The sequence below is a fragment of the Bombyx mandarina genome, chromosome 09 (genome assembly GCF_030267445.1).
Source record: "Bombyx mandarina strain Sakado chromosome 09, ASM3026744v2".
Classification (NCBI taxonomy): domain Eukaryota; kingdom Metazoa; phylum Arthropoda; class Insecta; order Lepidoptera; family Bombycidae; genus Bombyx; species Bombyx mandarina.
In genome coordinates, this window is record NC_143216.1 from 10314314 (window position 1) to 10329362 (window position 15049).

General features: G+C 38.9%; 2 protein-coding genes across 2 annotated transcripts in view; one reads left to right on the forward strand and one right to left on the reverse strand.

Moving 5' to 3' along the window:
• Positions 1 to 1575: 1575 nt before the first annotated feature.
• Positions 1576 to 6928, forward strand: LOC114248951 (palmitoyltransferase ZDHHC6). The gene is made up of 7 exons (XM_028182390.2): positions 1576 to 1892; positions 2451 to 2632; positions 2909 to 2993; positions 3278 to 3405; positions 3756 to 3926; positions 4506 to 4712; positions 5487 to 6928. The coding sequence occupies exons 1-7, from the start codon at positions 1838 to 1840 to the stop codon at positions 5802 to 5804; spliced, it is 1146 nt and encodes a 381-aa protein (XP_028038191.2). The 5' UTR covers positions 1576 to 1837; the 3' UTR covers positions 5805 to 6928.
• A 1282-nt stretch (positions 6929 to 8210) lies between these two features.
• Tua2 (alpha-tubulin) overlaps positions 8211 to 15049 on the reverse strand; it is a 32614-nt gene continuing 25775 nt past the window's right edge. The window contains exons 3-10 of the mRNA XM_028182389.2: positions 13778 to 13950; positions 13252 to 13380; positions 12665 to 12835; positions 11581 to 11784; positions 11072 to 11127; positions 10517 to 10613; positions 9408 to 9520; positions 8211 to 8998 (exon numbers count right to left, since the gene is read on the reverse strand). Coding sequence (XP_028038190.1) covers positions 8815 to 8998; positions 9408 to 9520; positions 10517 to 10613; positions 11072 to 11127; positions 11581 to 11784; positions 12665 to 12835; positions 13252 to 13380; positions 13778 to 13950 — 1127 coding nt within the window. The 3' untranslated portion in view covers positions 8211 to 8814. The remainder of the gene's footprint in view (positions 8999 to 9407; positions 9521 to 10516; positions 10614 to 11071; positions 11128 to 11580; positions 11785 to 12664; positions 12836 to 13251; positions 13381 to 13777; positions 13951 to 15049) is intronic.

Here is a 15049-nt window from a genome sequence, read left to right on the forward strand (position 1 = left end):
CATGTAATGGCCGAGGCTGAGTCGAGTGGTTCGCGAGACGTTCTGTCTGTTTTCTCACTCTCATCATCATCATCATCATCAACAGCCCACAGTCGTCCACTGCTGGACATAGGCCTCTCCCAATCCACACCACTGAGCCCGGTCTGCGGCTCTCCTCATCCACTTCTTGCCGGCCACCGTGCGGAGGTCATTGCACCACCTAGCCAAGGTGGTGCGATGACCTCCATTTTCTCACTCTCGCTCTTCTTAAATTGTGTCTTTTCTCTCTAGCCGTAACGAATTTGTAAGCGAGTAATTTTTTTTATTGCCCTTGTAGGCAGACGAGCATACCTGATGGTGAGCGGTTACCGTTGCCCATGGAGTTCAGCAATGCTAGGGGTAGAACCAAGCCGCTGCCTACCGAAAATTTTACTCTCAACTTCACTTATAAAAATGTGACTAGTGACAATGAAATTTTTGTTATTCGAGTAAATAAAGCTGCGACTGCCTTAAGGACTACGCCGCCTTGGCTTTATCTGGGTCTTAGTCGTACATTTTTAGAAATTTAAACTTTTTAACATATTAGTTGAGAAAACCTGACACTACTTAGTAATAATTTACGATAATCTCCATAAACTAATAAAAAAATCTTATGTTTCATGTGATTCGATTTTCCTATGAAGTAATAATATATAAAAAAAACTTTGTTGGTTGAATTTTTGCCCTAAAATCCTTCATTAATTTAATTTAATAATTTGTGGGAATTTTGGCGGGAACGCGAGGAGTGGGGCTGTGTGATTTGTTTTATTTTGTCTATTAAGTGTTTCTTCAGGTTTAAATGTTAACGGTAGTTTACTAACTGTTTAGTATCTGTGAAAGTGCACAAATGTAGGAAAATGAAACAAAGACGCTGAATGTAACTTCTCGGGATCCTCCAAAAAGTCCACTGAAAAAGTTTTAGTAAATGACCACCATCTTACTGAGATTATATTTCATCCCATATCATCTCGTTCATATTCATACTCCAACAAATGAGATGCCTTACTGGCAGGCAACACTTGACACATGTAAGGTTACAGATTTCGAATATTGACATTATTTTAAATGTTTAAAACAAATAATTGTCTTCTCGTCAGTGAAGACAATGACTTCTCATCTAGACACGGTCAGAGCAACATCTAAGAGTTTTATAAAAATATAAAATATTATAATGGTGTAATAGTGTACAAAGTATTTGCAATATAATTATAATAAAGCAAAGTGTTTATAAATAATCCCTCAACCTACAGAAACCAGTCCCCTCAAATATAGCCGTACAACATCATTTCATTTCGTTTTCATTGCATTTCATTTCGTTTTTATTTCATTTCATGCCATGTTTCATATTAATCAACTTTATTTCATCCCATATCTTATCATTTCATATCATCTCATTTCACTTTATAACAGTAATTTTCATATAAAAAGTTTTCATTAAAATGAAAATAAGACTTGACCTAAAGATCTTCGTTACCAGGTCATAAAATCCCTTTAAAAAAATTGGGGTTGAGACAGCTGACAACTTGAAGTATGACACTTCGTTGATTTTAATATTTTTAATGTGTAGCTTAAGTGTAGGTAGGTACGATAAGTACATACTTATTGTTGTTATTTTTGTGGAAAGTGGTAATACAATATTTTTCCTGATTCAGAATCATTAGAACTCGACTTCTTGTATCAAATATACTGTAAATTAAATGATGTATACGTATAAGCATAGTAAAAATAGAAAAAAATCAAAAATGATTTATTAATGAATCCCGCTCTTTTAATCATTCTGTAAGTAAATTAATCGAACCCGAACTCATATTGGAAAACAATGGTTCTCTCTCCGTTTCGAAGATTATTGCACTGGGGTCCCATATCGGTTTTAGGTACGTAAATATGTTTTCTTTACATTTAATAGATTTTGTACGTGCCAACTAGTTAGAAAATAACCAAACTGCTACTTTGACCGGTCACAAACATCATTTTAATAGCGTAAATGAGCCAACGATCAGATGATCCCACAGTTCATGAAGTAATGTTTAGCGGTTTCTGGATCCTAGGTGCACCATATTCTGGATGCCGCTACCTTCATTAGGTCGAATCCTCAATTTTGTCATTTCGCTGTAAAAATAGGCAAAACTTGCATACAGGTCCATGTGGGTTCACAACATTCAACTAATATTTATGATAAGAATTAGGAGAGAACTAAAGTTAGTAAGGAAGAGGATACTGATGCAGATTAATTACTGCTCAGAAGACAGCAAATCATAAAACTTTGAAAAATAATGTCATCTTGCCTCAATAGAGTTAGTAAAAGTAGTAGAAAAAATAAAACCTGAGATTTAATTGAAAAACGTAGTTGCATATTTCTGATTAAAACCTATCCTTTAACGGTCACTTGTCATAGCAAAAGGTCAATGTTTTGAATTCTCTATAACTTTCAGGTATAATAAAATTAATAACATGGGCCATGGTCCACATGCTGGGAATGTGGTGGCCCCCTCAAACTTCATTCTATGCATCGCTTCATGCAGCAATGTTCCTGTCATTTGCTGCTGGCACATTGTATTATTTCTTGCAATCATTACTTGAGGGACCTGGGTTCGTGCCTTTGGGATGGCAACCTGTAAGTATAGACTGTTAATCTTATGGTGCTCTTTTCACTTTTCGCGATCTATATAACAGACACTTCTGTAATGTGCTCTTACCATGATTTTCACATGTAATGAGTTTCCAATATTCTCACCTTGTGTCACAAGAGCCATGATCACAGGTAGATTGAAGACTGCAGGTAGGATGTTTCGAGCAGACAAATCAGTCTACCTTCGTTCCAGTGGTTTTACTACCGCATTTAGATTCTGCACATGATTGATTCTAATCAAACTCATTTTAATGTTTCCAGGACAAAGAAGAGGATGCCCAATATCTACAATTTTGCACAGTTTGTAAAGGTTACAAGGCTCCACGGTCACACCACTGTAGGAAATGTAAGTTCTAACATACACAAATCAAGTGACATTGAAATCACAAAAAAAAATTATTAACGCACCCACTGATATGATTTTGTTGGTGTCAATTATGAGACAAGGTGACTTTCCAATATAAGTGAAGCTCCTGTAATGGTTATTCTAATGATTGGACGTCAACTTCTAGGACCTGATCGTGCAGGCTACAATGTGTTCTACTGGATTCCAGTCTCCTTTTCATTTTTAATACAAAACTATAAGAATAATCTGGAATAATAATGTAAGGTTTATGAAAATTTGTACAGGTGGTTTGTGCGTTTTGAAGATGGACCATCACTGCCCGTGGATAAATTGTTGCGTTGGTCACGCCAACCACGGGTATTTCACTACTTTTCTAATGTTTGCAGTTCTTGGATGCTTCCATGCCTCTGTCGTAAGTGGTTTCCTATAATTATAGTTAATAGTACTTGGGTTTCATAAATATTATTTTCAGGTACTTTTATCACATTGTGGTTAACATGCCATCGCATCAAGTATCATTCCATTAACTTAGAAAATGTTGATGTACAATTATTATTCTTCAAAAGAATTGCACAATTCATCCCTACTATGCACTCACTAAAGAATAGCATTTATTTTTCAATACAATAGAAGTAATTACAAAATTAAATTTCAATAAACTTAGAATAAATAGTTTTGACTAACCTTAATTTACAATACAAAGTGTTGCCCATGGACTTTCGAAAGTTCTTCGTAATTTGTGTTTAATAAATATCTTAACAGGTATTATCCATTTGTATGTATCATGCGATAAATCGGATATGGTACATCCACCACGGCTTCGGTGACGAGCCCATGATCTACGTCACTTTGACCACTTTACTGTTGACCCTACTCTCAATAGGGATGGCTGTTGGTGTGGTACTGGCTGTTGGTACATTACTTTATTTGCAGGTACGTGTATAATTTACAATTTATAAATACATACACATTAAAAATACGTAGTTACATATTTTTAAACTTCCAAACATCTAAATAAGATGCCTGAGGTATTGGTATTTATATATACGATTGTGCCAGAGAGAAAGTTCTGTATGTATAGTATTTTATTCAAGGGTATATGTACCTGATACATTCACAAAGACTTCCAAAATGAAGGAATTACGTTAATGTAGTAAATTTTTTATGTAATATCACAATAATTACCTAGGTACTTTATTATATAATTTAAATGTAATTAACAAAAGATGAAGATGTAAGTCATTATGAAGTAGGTAACGCCTTAAATGTTAACTCAGGTTATTAGTGTTAATTATATAATCTTATCAATGAGCATACTTATCATTGTCTATAACAGATAAATTCAAACTTTACCAGACTTATTCACAAATTGAAATGCTGTCCTAATGTAGGTAGTTCTCTGCCTTTGAAGAGATACTTTCGAGGGTGCATGAGCATTCGGCTCATCTCTTGGTGAGTGGATCACCGTTGTTTGTGGACAACGACAATGTCTTCAGTATTTTTTCATTTCAGATTAGAGGCATACTTCGTAATCAGACTACGATCGAGGACTGGATCATGGAAAAAGCTGCAGGTAGACGAGAAGAACAGGGTCTGCCTCCGTTCGTCTTCCCTTACGACGTGGGCTGGAAGAGGAATATAGCTTCGGTGCTGTCCCGGAGTAGAGGGGATGGAATCCGGTGGCCCTTGAAGGACGGCTGTGGCCAGTATGATCTGACCGTAAGTGTTCAACGAGGTTATAATTAGGCATGGTAGGGCACTGGGTCAGATTTAGTAATAACTGTACCATATGTACTGCAGGCAGGTTGGGGGTCGTCTGGAAGAAGGTTTATCTAGAGATATTTGTATTGGTAAAAACTTTCATTGTCTGGTGAAGTAAAAAGCGAATAGTTATCATATGGGGATAGCCAGTGAACTAGGGATAGCAGCCGAATTCAATAGCATTTAATAAGCTTTTACAGCCGTTCAATAAATATATGAGCCGATGGTCCATGGGTAAGTGGTCGCCGGCGCCTCGGGGGCTGTAGAAGCAGCAACACCTAGTTTCATATCAGACGTGCCGTCGTGCGTAGGTGGATAGCTTAGGTCAGTAGTGCTATAAACTGGTATTACTGGAGGTAGGATCTCTTGTGTATCCGCGCGGGTAGGTACCACCACCCCGTCTGTTTTTGTTGTGAAGCAGTAATGCAGCTTTGTAGGCAGCGGCTTGGCTTTACCCCTGGCATTGCTGAAGTCCATGGGCGACGGTAACCACTCACTATCGGGTGGGCCGTGCGATCGTCTGCCTAAAAGGGCAATAAAAAAAATGCGTTTCGGTTTGAAGCGTGGGGTAGCTGTTATAATTATACTTGAGACCTTAGAACTTATATCTCAAGGTGGGCGACGCATTTACGTTGTAGATGTCTATGGGCTCCAGTAACCACTTAACACCAGGTTGGCTGTGAGCTCATCCACCCATCTAAGCAATAAAAAATAACCGTCACTGGCTGGCAGCGCGAGCAGCAGGCGCAGAAGGCGGACAAGCGCGTGCGGGCGCGCCTGTACGTGTGCCGCGCGGCCTACTCCGGGCGCTGGTGTCCGCTAGCGCAGCACCCCCGCGCCGCGCTGGCGCCGCCCTGCACGGACGAGCCGCGCCTGCCGCTGGCGCGGGGCGACGCGCTGCGGGCCACGCGCCACCGCCGCCACTGGCTGTTCGGCGAGCGGCTGGCGGGCGCCGGCGGGGGCGAGGGCGGGGCGCGGGGGCCGCGGGGCTGGTTCCCGCGCAACTGCGTGCTGCCCGAGCGCGACCCCGCCAAAGCCAAGTCCAACTAGCGAGCGCCCCCCCAACCTCCCTACCCCCGCGAGCCCGCCGCCATATATTTTGTGCAACGTCGAAAAATCTCGACACCTTGTTACAAAACTATTAAATAAATTTAGTTATACAGTAAAACCTCTTTAATCGCGGCGTATATGTTCCATAAATATGCCGCGAATACAGTGAATACGGAATGGTAATGTTTATGGGATTATAGGGTATACGTTCCTAGGTGACAAAAAAACTTATATTTTCAGTTTAAGCGGCAACACAGGTTTACTTCGTGTTGAAACTCGGTTCTCAGTTTGTTTAGTTGACATTATAAATTAGTAAAAGAGCGGAAGAGACTCACATCACTATTTTTGTAACGAATGTGAAAGACGAAACGATAAAACACGCAAAGCGGCTTTTAGTTTTTACCATAGAAAATTGCATTGTATTGCAATTGCAGCATTATTTGAAAAGATACTTTATTCATTGTGTAATAAGATTTCTTTCATTCTGTTTGTTTATATTCTCAAAAATAACGTTCGCGGTGAAGCCGGCTCACTCGGCGATATCATCAACATATCAAATCAACAACATACTTTATTCAAGATTGTAATAAGATATATTTTACTTTTTTTATTAATCCATTTATTAATATGTATGTACTTATTAGATCCGCGAATAAAGAAATTTTTAGCCGCGAATATAGGAATTGGGTCGCATTTTTTTAATCCGCGAATGAAGGAAGCGCGAATAAGGTGCTTTTACTGTACAACAAGTGGGGAATCAACAAAGAAGTTTTAACACGAATTTATTTGAGAACTTGACATTTTTTTTTTAAATAAGCTTTATTTTAGCCGAGAAATAATTGTGAATGTCTTAAATTATAATTTTATTTGCTTTTAATATATGGAAAGTGGGAGTGAAAACTAATCGTTTTTGCTTCACGGTTTTCAATGAATATACCGAATTTACAAGTGACAAATGCATTTAATTATATACAAATAATATACATTTTATTTATTTTAATGCGCTTTAAATAGTTTTATGAAACAACAAATTGACTAAGAAAGTGTACGTAGTGAATGTCTATTATTGTATAGTAAGTGTAAATGTGGAACAAAGATTTTACTTAATTAAATTATTGAAAAGAGTTGTCTTTTTTTTAAATATATCTGAGGCTAACAGTGGGATCGCAGCGGTCCAGGGGCTCGCTACTGTGCGCGATGACCCGGTTTGTTCGTCTGTCGAGACACATAAGTACAGTGTGCTTATTGCGAGTTTTTTAACGTTCTCGATAGCGTAAAAGTTAACTCAAATTTGAATGGAGTTGGAACGTTTGCCGCTAGGGGCGCTGTTTCAATTGCATACGAATATTAGTTAACTTTTACGCTATCGAGAACGTTAAAATACTCGCACTAAGCACACAGTAGTCAGAGCGTCCTGCCCGGCTGGGTGCACGGGACCGACTGTTCTTGTCGCTAATCAGTTACATTTCAATTAGAATTATCCATAGTCATAATTAATATTATAAATGTGAAAGTACGTTTGTTTGTCCTTCTATCACGTCGATACAAAGCTACAGATTGACATGATTTAACAAAATCTATATATTAATACGTGAAGCAAAAACTTTGTATCCCTTTTTACGAAAATTGCGCGGACGGAGGAGTATGAAATTTTCCACACTTTTAGAGAATATAGACAAGAAGTGCACAATGCTAATATTTTTTTAAAATAATGCATAAAAGATACATTAAATCAATAAAGAAAACATTACACACACTACATACCATGTATTTAACGCACACAACATGCATACTACCTATTTATTGTCAAACTTTTGTTCTTGACGTCTGTTGTCAAATTGAGAATAGATTAAATATTGTTTGTCTTTATTAATATTTTTTATAGTGTAGTCTTGGCGAAATTTGTGAATATAGAAGTATAAAATACAATCATAATAGTGTACAAACTTACAATTCCAATTAATTATAGTCGAATTTCGACTACTGCGGGACCTCTAGTATATAGTATTTGCTCCGGATAGTGACGTAGGCCACACTTATCTTAAAAAAAAAAACGTCATCACTTTTCCTTGAGCACGCGAGCGAGGCCGCTGGCTGCAGCTAGCTGGCGAGCAGCTAGTTGTATAAGAGAGCCACTATTGCAACGGGCGCGCACAACCCACTGAGGTGGTCGCGTTTCCGATCCGGTGATAGGGTTAGTATTAGCAACGTCGTCAGTATTGAGCCCCGTGAGCTCACCTACTTGTTGAAATGTCCTCTCAAGGCCATCCGCTTAGATAGGAAGAAAAAAAAAGGTGTGACTTCTAGCTCATTTGCCGCGGCGTCCGCGAGTTATGGTAGTCACTTAAGAATGTACGCGCCGTGAGTGCGCCAACATGTACGGAAATACAAAAAGAAAAAAAACTATTCTCGTGTAAAATTTTATTGTGCATTAAAACCATTATTACAAAATTATCTCGCACACAGTTACAAATATTTGAGAAGCAAAAAAAAAATATGTTCCAAATAAATTAGCTTAATTAACAAGTTATAATATTCTAATCTTAATTTCCGTAAAGGATTATTTTATTATCACGATGCGTTTTAAATGTACATGTAAAAATTAATAAATGCAAATAACGCCGAATTCTCCAGAGATCCAGATGATGATTCGATAATTTAATATTTGCACTATTACGCACACATTCAAACTTACATACAAAAATATCGGTTAAAACTTATGTTTTTAAATTGACAAAACGTTACGTAGAATTGATCATTACTAAAGAACGGCCGACGGTATCCGAAATAACGATTAAAAAATAATATGTTAGTGATCACGATGTTGTTAATACCTAAACTTTAATCGATAATTCGATTCATGAAACGTATTCGATTTTTAATAAAACCATATCGATTTGGAATTGTAAAGAAAAAAATCACAATCGTTAATTTAAACAGTCGATTTCAAGTATCGATATGAATTTATTTCCTTTCGGCCGAGGACACGTCGACTGTTCTTCATCCCGCTTTAGTATTCATTTTCTTCGTCCAACTCCCCTTCAGTGGAGTCCACGCCTACTTCCTCGTAATCCTTCTCTAGAGCTGCCAAGTCCTCGCGGGCTTCGGAGAACTCCCCCTCCTCCATACCCTCACCCACGTACCAGTGCACGAATGCGCGCTTAGCGTACATCAAGTCGAACTTGTGGTCCAACCTGGAATATAATTTGTAGTTGGAAAGTCATTAATTATTCATGTCCTGTTGCAATAGCAGTTTAAGCAACTAATGTCAATCTGTCTTTGGAATGGTAGGTAGTAAATTGGCAAAACTCGTGTACCTATGCAAGTAATAAAATATCTAATGAAATACGTATTTCGCACTTATCACGAACGATGCGATGAAGGAACAGCATTGTATAATAATAATGAAATCGTCAAATCTATACATTTGTATAGTTGCTTATGGAAGGATGGATTGCTGGTCAGATCCCCAGCACATTTCAACACATTGCGTTTTTGACCTAATGTTTCAACGTGTGGTTCATGTGGAATCCTTGTTTATTAAAGCCTTGACAGCTGTTTTATGTTTATAGTCGGCAACAAAAGCTTAATTAATTATATTACCTGGCCCACGCCTCAGCGATAGCGGTTGTGTTGGACAACATGCACACGGCGCGTTGCACCTTCGCGAGGTCTCCGCCCGGCACCACCGTTGGGGGTTGGTAATTGATACCCACCTTGGAAATACAAATTCTTTAGTCTAAATTCTTTTTCTGAACTTTAAGCCACTAGATGGGGTCGGCACAGCTAATTTTTCTCTTCCATTCTCTTCTATCAACCGTCAGCTCAACACTCACTCCTCTCTCTTTTATATCGTCATTCACACACTCCATCCATGTCTTCTTCGGTCGACCTCTTCCCCCTCTACCTTGCACTACCATTTCCATACATCTCCTAGTCACATGCATCTCCTGTCTACGCATCACATGCTCATACAACGCTAACCGCCCGCTCTTTAATTTGTTAATTACCGGAGCCACTTTCACACTTCCTTTACAAATTCGTTAGTGTTATTGACAAATTGATTTCAAGTTAATGCTGCTCCGATGTTACCTATACGTTTGCGCCTAAGTTCAGTTGCGGTATCCATCGACCAAAATCTAAATCACCGTTTAACAATTACAAGAGATCTTTCCAAGTTCTAAGGACCACAAAAACATTCGGCTCGTCGGTCTACCTGCTTGGTGGACGATCTTCCCTTTACAGTCATTTGCTACGACGGCCTCATTTACTTCCTTTTTATTCATTAAGAAAGCTCATAGACGCAATTACATATAAATAGCCGCCCAACCTAAAGAATACTTGAAGTCTCCGTTCTTTACAAAGCCGAGCGCTTTGCGCCAGAAACAAACGAAATAACGTTTATTTTGATTTAATGTTAATGTCATTGCCCCGTCTGCACAGACGGTCATGAGCCAGCTCGCTTGAAGTAACAACTGGAACTTGGAGACAGTAAATGCAGCCACACATCTTAAGACAGAGGTCGGAGTCTCAAATAATGGTCTACATCGGCTGTCCCACTCTTCCAGTCTAAATGCATGGCTTCGTAACAGAAATAAAGACCAATTAAACGTCCTACTGTCGTATTAGATATTAATATTGGTAAAGAATCCAAAGAGCGATCAGTAGATAGAATTAAATATTTGACAAGATAACGCCAATCGACTAGGTACCTTGAAACCAGTTGGGCACCAGTCCACGAACTGGATGGTTCTCTTGGTTTTGATGGTTGCGATAGCCGCATTCACGTCCTTCGGCACAACGTCTCCTCTGGAATATTATAATTGAAATGAAACCTCATGGGTGCCGTTAGAGAACAAATCCCAGACTAAATTCGGCAGATGATTTTTTGCGATTTATTTTAACAAAAGCTTTTTTTCGCTGATTGGGTGCGATATATGTATTTCTTATTAGCTGACCTCTGACCTGACTGGCTCATTCGTACTACCTAGAATCACTGAACTTATTCACAGTGAATTCTAATTCAAGGCATCATTTTTCTCATAATGTTTTAACGGTACGTACTTTTGTATCGCAATCTTTTTAGATAATTCTATTAAAATTGTATAATAGTATTTATTTCATCAACGTGTATTTTATTGTTTATGGTATTTATTTAACGAAGAGTACCTATTAAAAATCTGAGCAAAACGTATCTTTAAGTAACCTATTTACTTGTCAATCTGTTAGACAAATAGCTGTATAGTTGAATTTAAATTACAACCTACCTGTACAGCATACAACAAGCCATGTATTTTCCATGACGCGGGTCACATTTCACCATCTGAAAAATTAGATCAACCACAAACTTATAAAAATTATTTAAAACATTATATTTTTCTTAACAGTTATTCAATGAACGTATAGTAATTTAGAATAATACTTTTGTGAGGCCGTCTTACAACTTTGTTTAGTGGTTCATTTTATCAAACATATTTGGAAATCGGTTGCTTTATACATTAATTACTTTTTTTTCTATCATCAGTTTTTTCTTTTCTTTTGTTATTGCATTTGTAGGCAGACGAGCATACGACCCACCTGATGGTGAGTGGTTACCGTCGCCCATGGACTTCAGCAATGCCAAGCGTCACTCTAGCGTGCAGGTGAGCTCACGGGGCTCAAACCGGAGTGTTGCTTACACTGGCCCTGGCAAGAGCAGTGCCTCGTAGAATCTACCACCGGACGGGAAACGCGACGCGCTGAGAAGATCCGGCGAGAAAGTCAGCGGACAGAGCACCTGGTTGGCGGGCTCGAAGCACGCGTTGGTGATCTCGGCGACCGTCAGCTGCTCGTGGTAGGCCTTCTCCGCGGAGATGACGGGCGCGTACGTGGCGAGCGGGAAGTGGATGCGCGGGTACGGCACCAGGTTCGTCTGGAACTCCGTCAGGTCCACGTTCAGCGCACCGTCGAAGCGAAGCGAAGCGGTTATTGAAGACACGATCTGTTCGACGATTTATTAGTTATCATCACTCCATTAGTCGTTATAGAATACATGTAAACAAAAACCTTTATAATTTAAAACCTTTAAAACTCTTTAGTTTAAAAAAAAAAATCTTAGACGAAATCATTTACCTGTCTGTCCTTCAGTGAAAAGAAAGTTTAGTTTTATATAGTGTAATAATACCATACACCTATATACTTCAGTGAATAACACTGTATAAATTTTTATATTAATTTTAAAAGAGAATAAGGGCCTTCAATGTTTTCTTACAGATATATCACAGAAAACGCACGTCTTTTATTGTTTATTTATTGTGGAGTATATACAAGTCGGCAACAATAAGATGATAATAATCAACACAAGGTTCAATCGTAATTTTTATTTAATATGCACACAACTATTATTGGTGCGATATAGCCTACCTAGCATAATCCGAGAATAGAAGATGGCGAAACATCATCCAGAGAAGGAAAATGGGAGGAGATGATCACGACTCTCAGATAGGAGGAATGCGACTCAGAGAGGAGGATAGCCCGGCATTAAAACTTGTCGCAACTTAAACCAATTTCCATTGACAATACAATAAATGAGAAAGTAGGTAAATCGTTTTTCACAATGCTCACTTTTTTTTTTCCTACCTAAGCGGAATGGCTTGTGAAGCTATTTCAGCGTAACCTTAACTAGTAGGTGAGCTCACGGGGCTCAAGCCTGACGACGTTGCTAACTCGAACCCTAGCAAGAGCAGTGCTTAGTAGAATCTACCACCGGATCGGAAACGCGACCCACTGAGAAGATCCGGCGAGAAACTCAGTGGGCTGTGTCTGAGGGTTAATTTACTCGACGAGCCCTTCGTCGCAAGCGACGGGTGCACAATGCTCACCTGTCCAATAAGTCTGTTCAGGTTAGTGTATGTAGGCCTCTCGATGTCCAAGTTGCGTCTGCAGATGTCGTAGATGGCTTCATTGTCCACCATGAACGCGCAGTCCGAGTGCTCGAGGGTGGTGTGGGTGGTCAGGATCGAGTTGTAAGGTTCTACCACCGCTGTGGACACCTAGGAAAAAATGCATAACAATATTTGAGTAACAAGTCCAAATTATGATGTATGATTTAAGATCCGCCTATCGATACACTACGTAAACATTATTTACTTAGCACATAGATATTAACTAAAAATCCTCTAAATACTCGTGATATTAATATTATAAGTTATTGAGCGTAAATTGTCACAGTTATATTCGTCGTGGCCTAAAGGATAAGATATCAAAAGACGTGTTCAAATCTGGCACGTAAGTATCAACTTTTCGAAGAAAATACGTAGGTACTTCAATTGGTAACTCGGTCTACAAACGAAGCACTAACTAAACTATCAATTGTTTAGAGCAATTAAGTTATATCGTAAACGTCTTTCTGAAAATATTCTAATAATGAGAAATTTATGTATACGAGTTTTAAGTTTAAATTACTTACCTGTGGAGCAGGATAGATGGAAAACTCAAGCTTGGACTTCTTTCCGTAGTCAACGGAGAGACGCTCCATCAGAAGTGATGTGAATCCGGAGCCGGTTCCACCTCCGAACGAGTGAAACACGAGGAAACCCTTGGGAAAACCAAGCCGTTTTAAAAACACATCATTTTCATAGCTTTAGGTTGATTTTTATTCGTCGTTAAGAGTAACGTCTGGTTTTTTATTGATCTGATGGCCTATGGCATGAGCTATATAAAATTAGTTACGGTTCTAGAGCATTCAGGCACAATCAGCATGGATTAATGGTACCTACGAGATTAAACAGCTCACGAGACAGAGCACGATCAAGTTTCAGGGATACGACCTTCAGAAATGAAGAAAGCGACGAAGAAGAAGCGACGGTAACCAGCTACCATTTGGTCATAGCTTCTATAAGCTTATGAGCCGCGACGGTAACGAGCTACCTACCATTGGTCATAGTCATATCTTCTATAAGCTTATGAGCCACCAAGAGGTCTATTATTCTTACCTGAAGCCCTGTGCATTGGTCAGCCAGCTTCCTGATCCTGTCCAAAACTACGTCCACGATCTCCTTGCCAATGGTATAGTGTCCTCGGGCATAGTTATTGGCAGCATCCTCTTTGCCAGTGATGAGCTGCTCCGGGTGAAACAGTTGACGGTAAGTGCCGGTTCGAACCTCGTCTGTGAATCAGGAATACCTTTAACTTCCATCGCTCAATGACGCAAGTGTATTTCGAATTAAAATAAACCTAAATAAGTCTTCTCCACGCTTCGTTGCTCAACACGATCTCATTTTTCATTTACTTGATCCAATTTTTAGCCCCTAAAAGGTCTCTCTTCCATATCTCTCCAAGAACAAGTTATTAATTATAAAACAAACTTTTACGAACAATTATTCTTGATCCCCTGAGCTCACGCAAAGCAAATACATGATCCATTACATTGAGTCCGACATAATATTTAAATAAGCAACTTAAACAAAATGTTATTACTAAAATCACATTAATTTTCCTACCAAGTTCTTATAGTTGACATCATCAGTAACAGATTACGAAGAGGGAGCCCTCATGGTCAACACACTCAGATATGTAATTACGAAGTAAAGAAGGGTCGTATTAAATATATGTTTATTCTTTCCCATTGTCTCCAAGTTCCATCAAGAAGTCAAGCGAAAATAAACAATGGCCTCACGTCTGACGACAGACGGCGGAAATCGACTCATTTAGATTTAATAACAGTAGCCATTTTATATTAGATAGGACAAAACCGTTGTTGCTGTTACTTAAACTCTTGAAATGGGAGGATCCACCTACATTACATATATTCAAAATAAAATGCGATCGTTCCTGATAGCTTACCTACTGCACAAAATAATATAATATTGCCGAAAATTTTCTGATGTCAGTAGTTTCATTGTCTGTGAGTTCTTTAAGCTATTGCATAGCTTTTATTGCGGGCCTTGAGCGCGGCGACCGAATCATGAAATTCCGTAACGAAAAAAACCTAACACCCCTCACTCCGCCTACCATGTAGCTCGCGTTCAAAACATTCACACGTTGCGATTGTGTAGTGTTTGTGAATGAGCGCGTGGCGTGACGTCACACTGCATGCGCATCATGAAAAGTCTGCCCATCTCTCTCTCGCGCGGTCTAGCTTATGAGTGTGATGGGGACAGTAAATGTTTTGCTTTTATTAATGTTTAATACAGCGTGGTCTTATTTTAATATTAAATTATAATTGTCTAATTATAATTGCATAAGTTGATAAAAAATGCTATGCA

Excerpts from the sequence above, each read along its gene's own strand:
- LOC114248951 (XM_028182390.2), top strand. The coding sequence starts at position 1,838 with ATGGTTCTCTCTCCGTTTCGAAGATTATTGCACTGGGGTCCCATATCG. Across the intron at positions 2,633-2,908 it reads TGCCTTTGGGATGGCAACCT|GACAAAGAAGAGGATGCCCA; the intron begins GTAAGTATAGAC and ends TAATGTTTCCAG. Across the intron at positions 2,994-3,277 it reads GTCACACCACTGTAGGAAAT|GTGGTTTGTGCGTTTTGAAG; the intron begins GTAAGTTCTAAC and ends AAATTTGTACAG.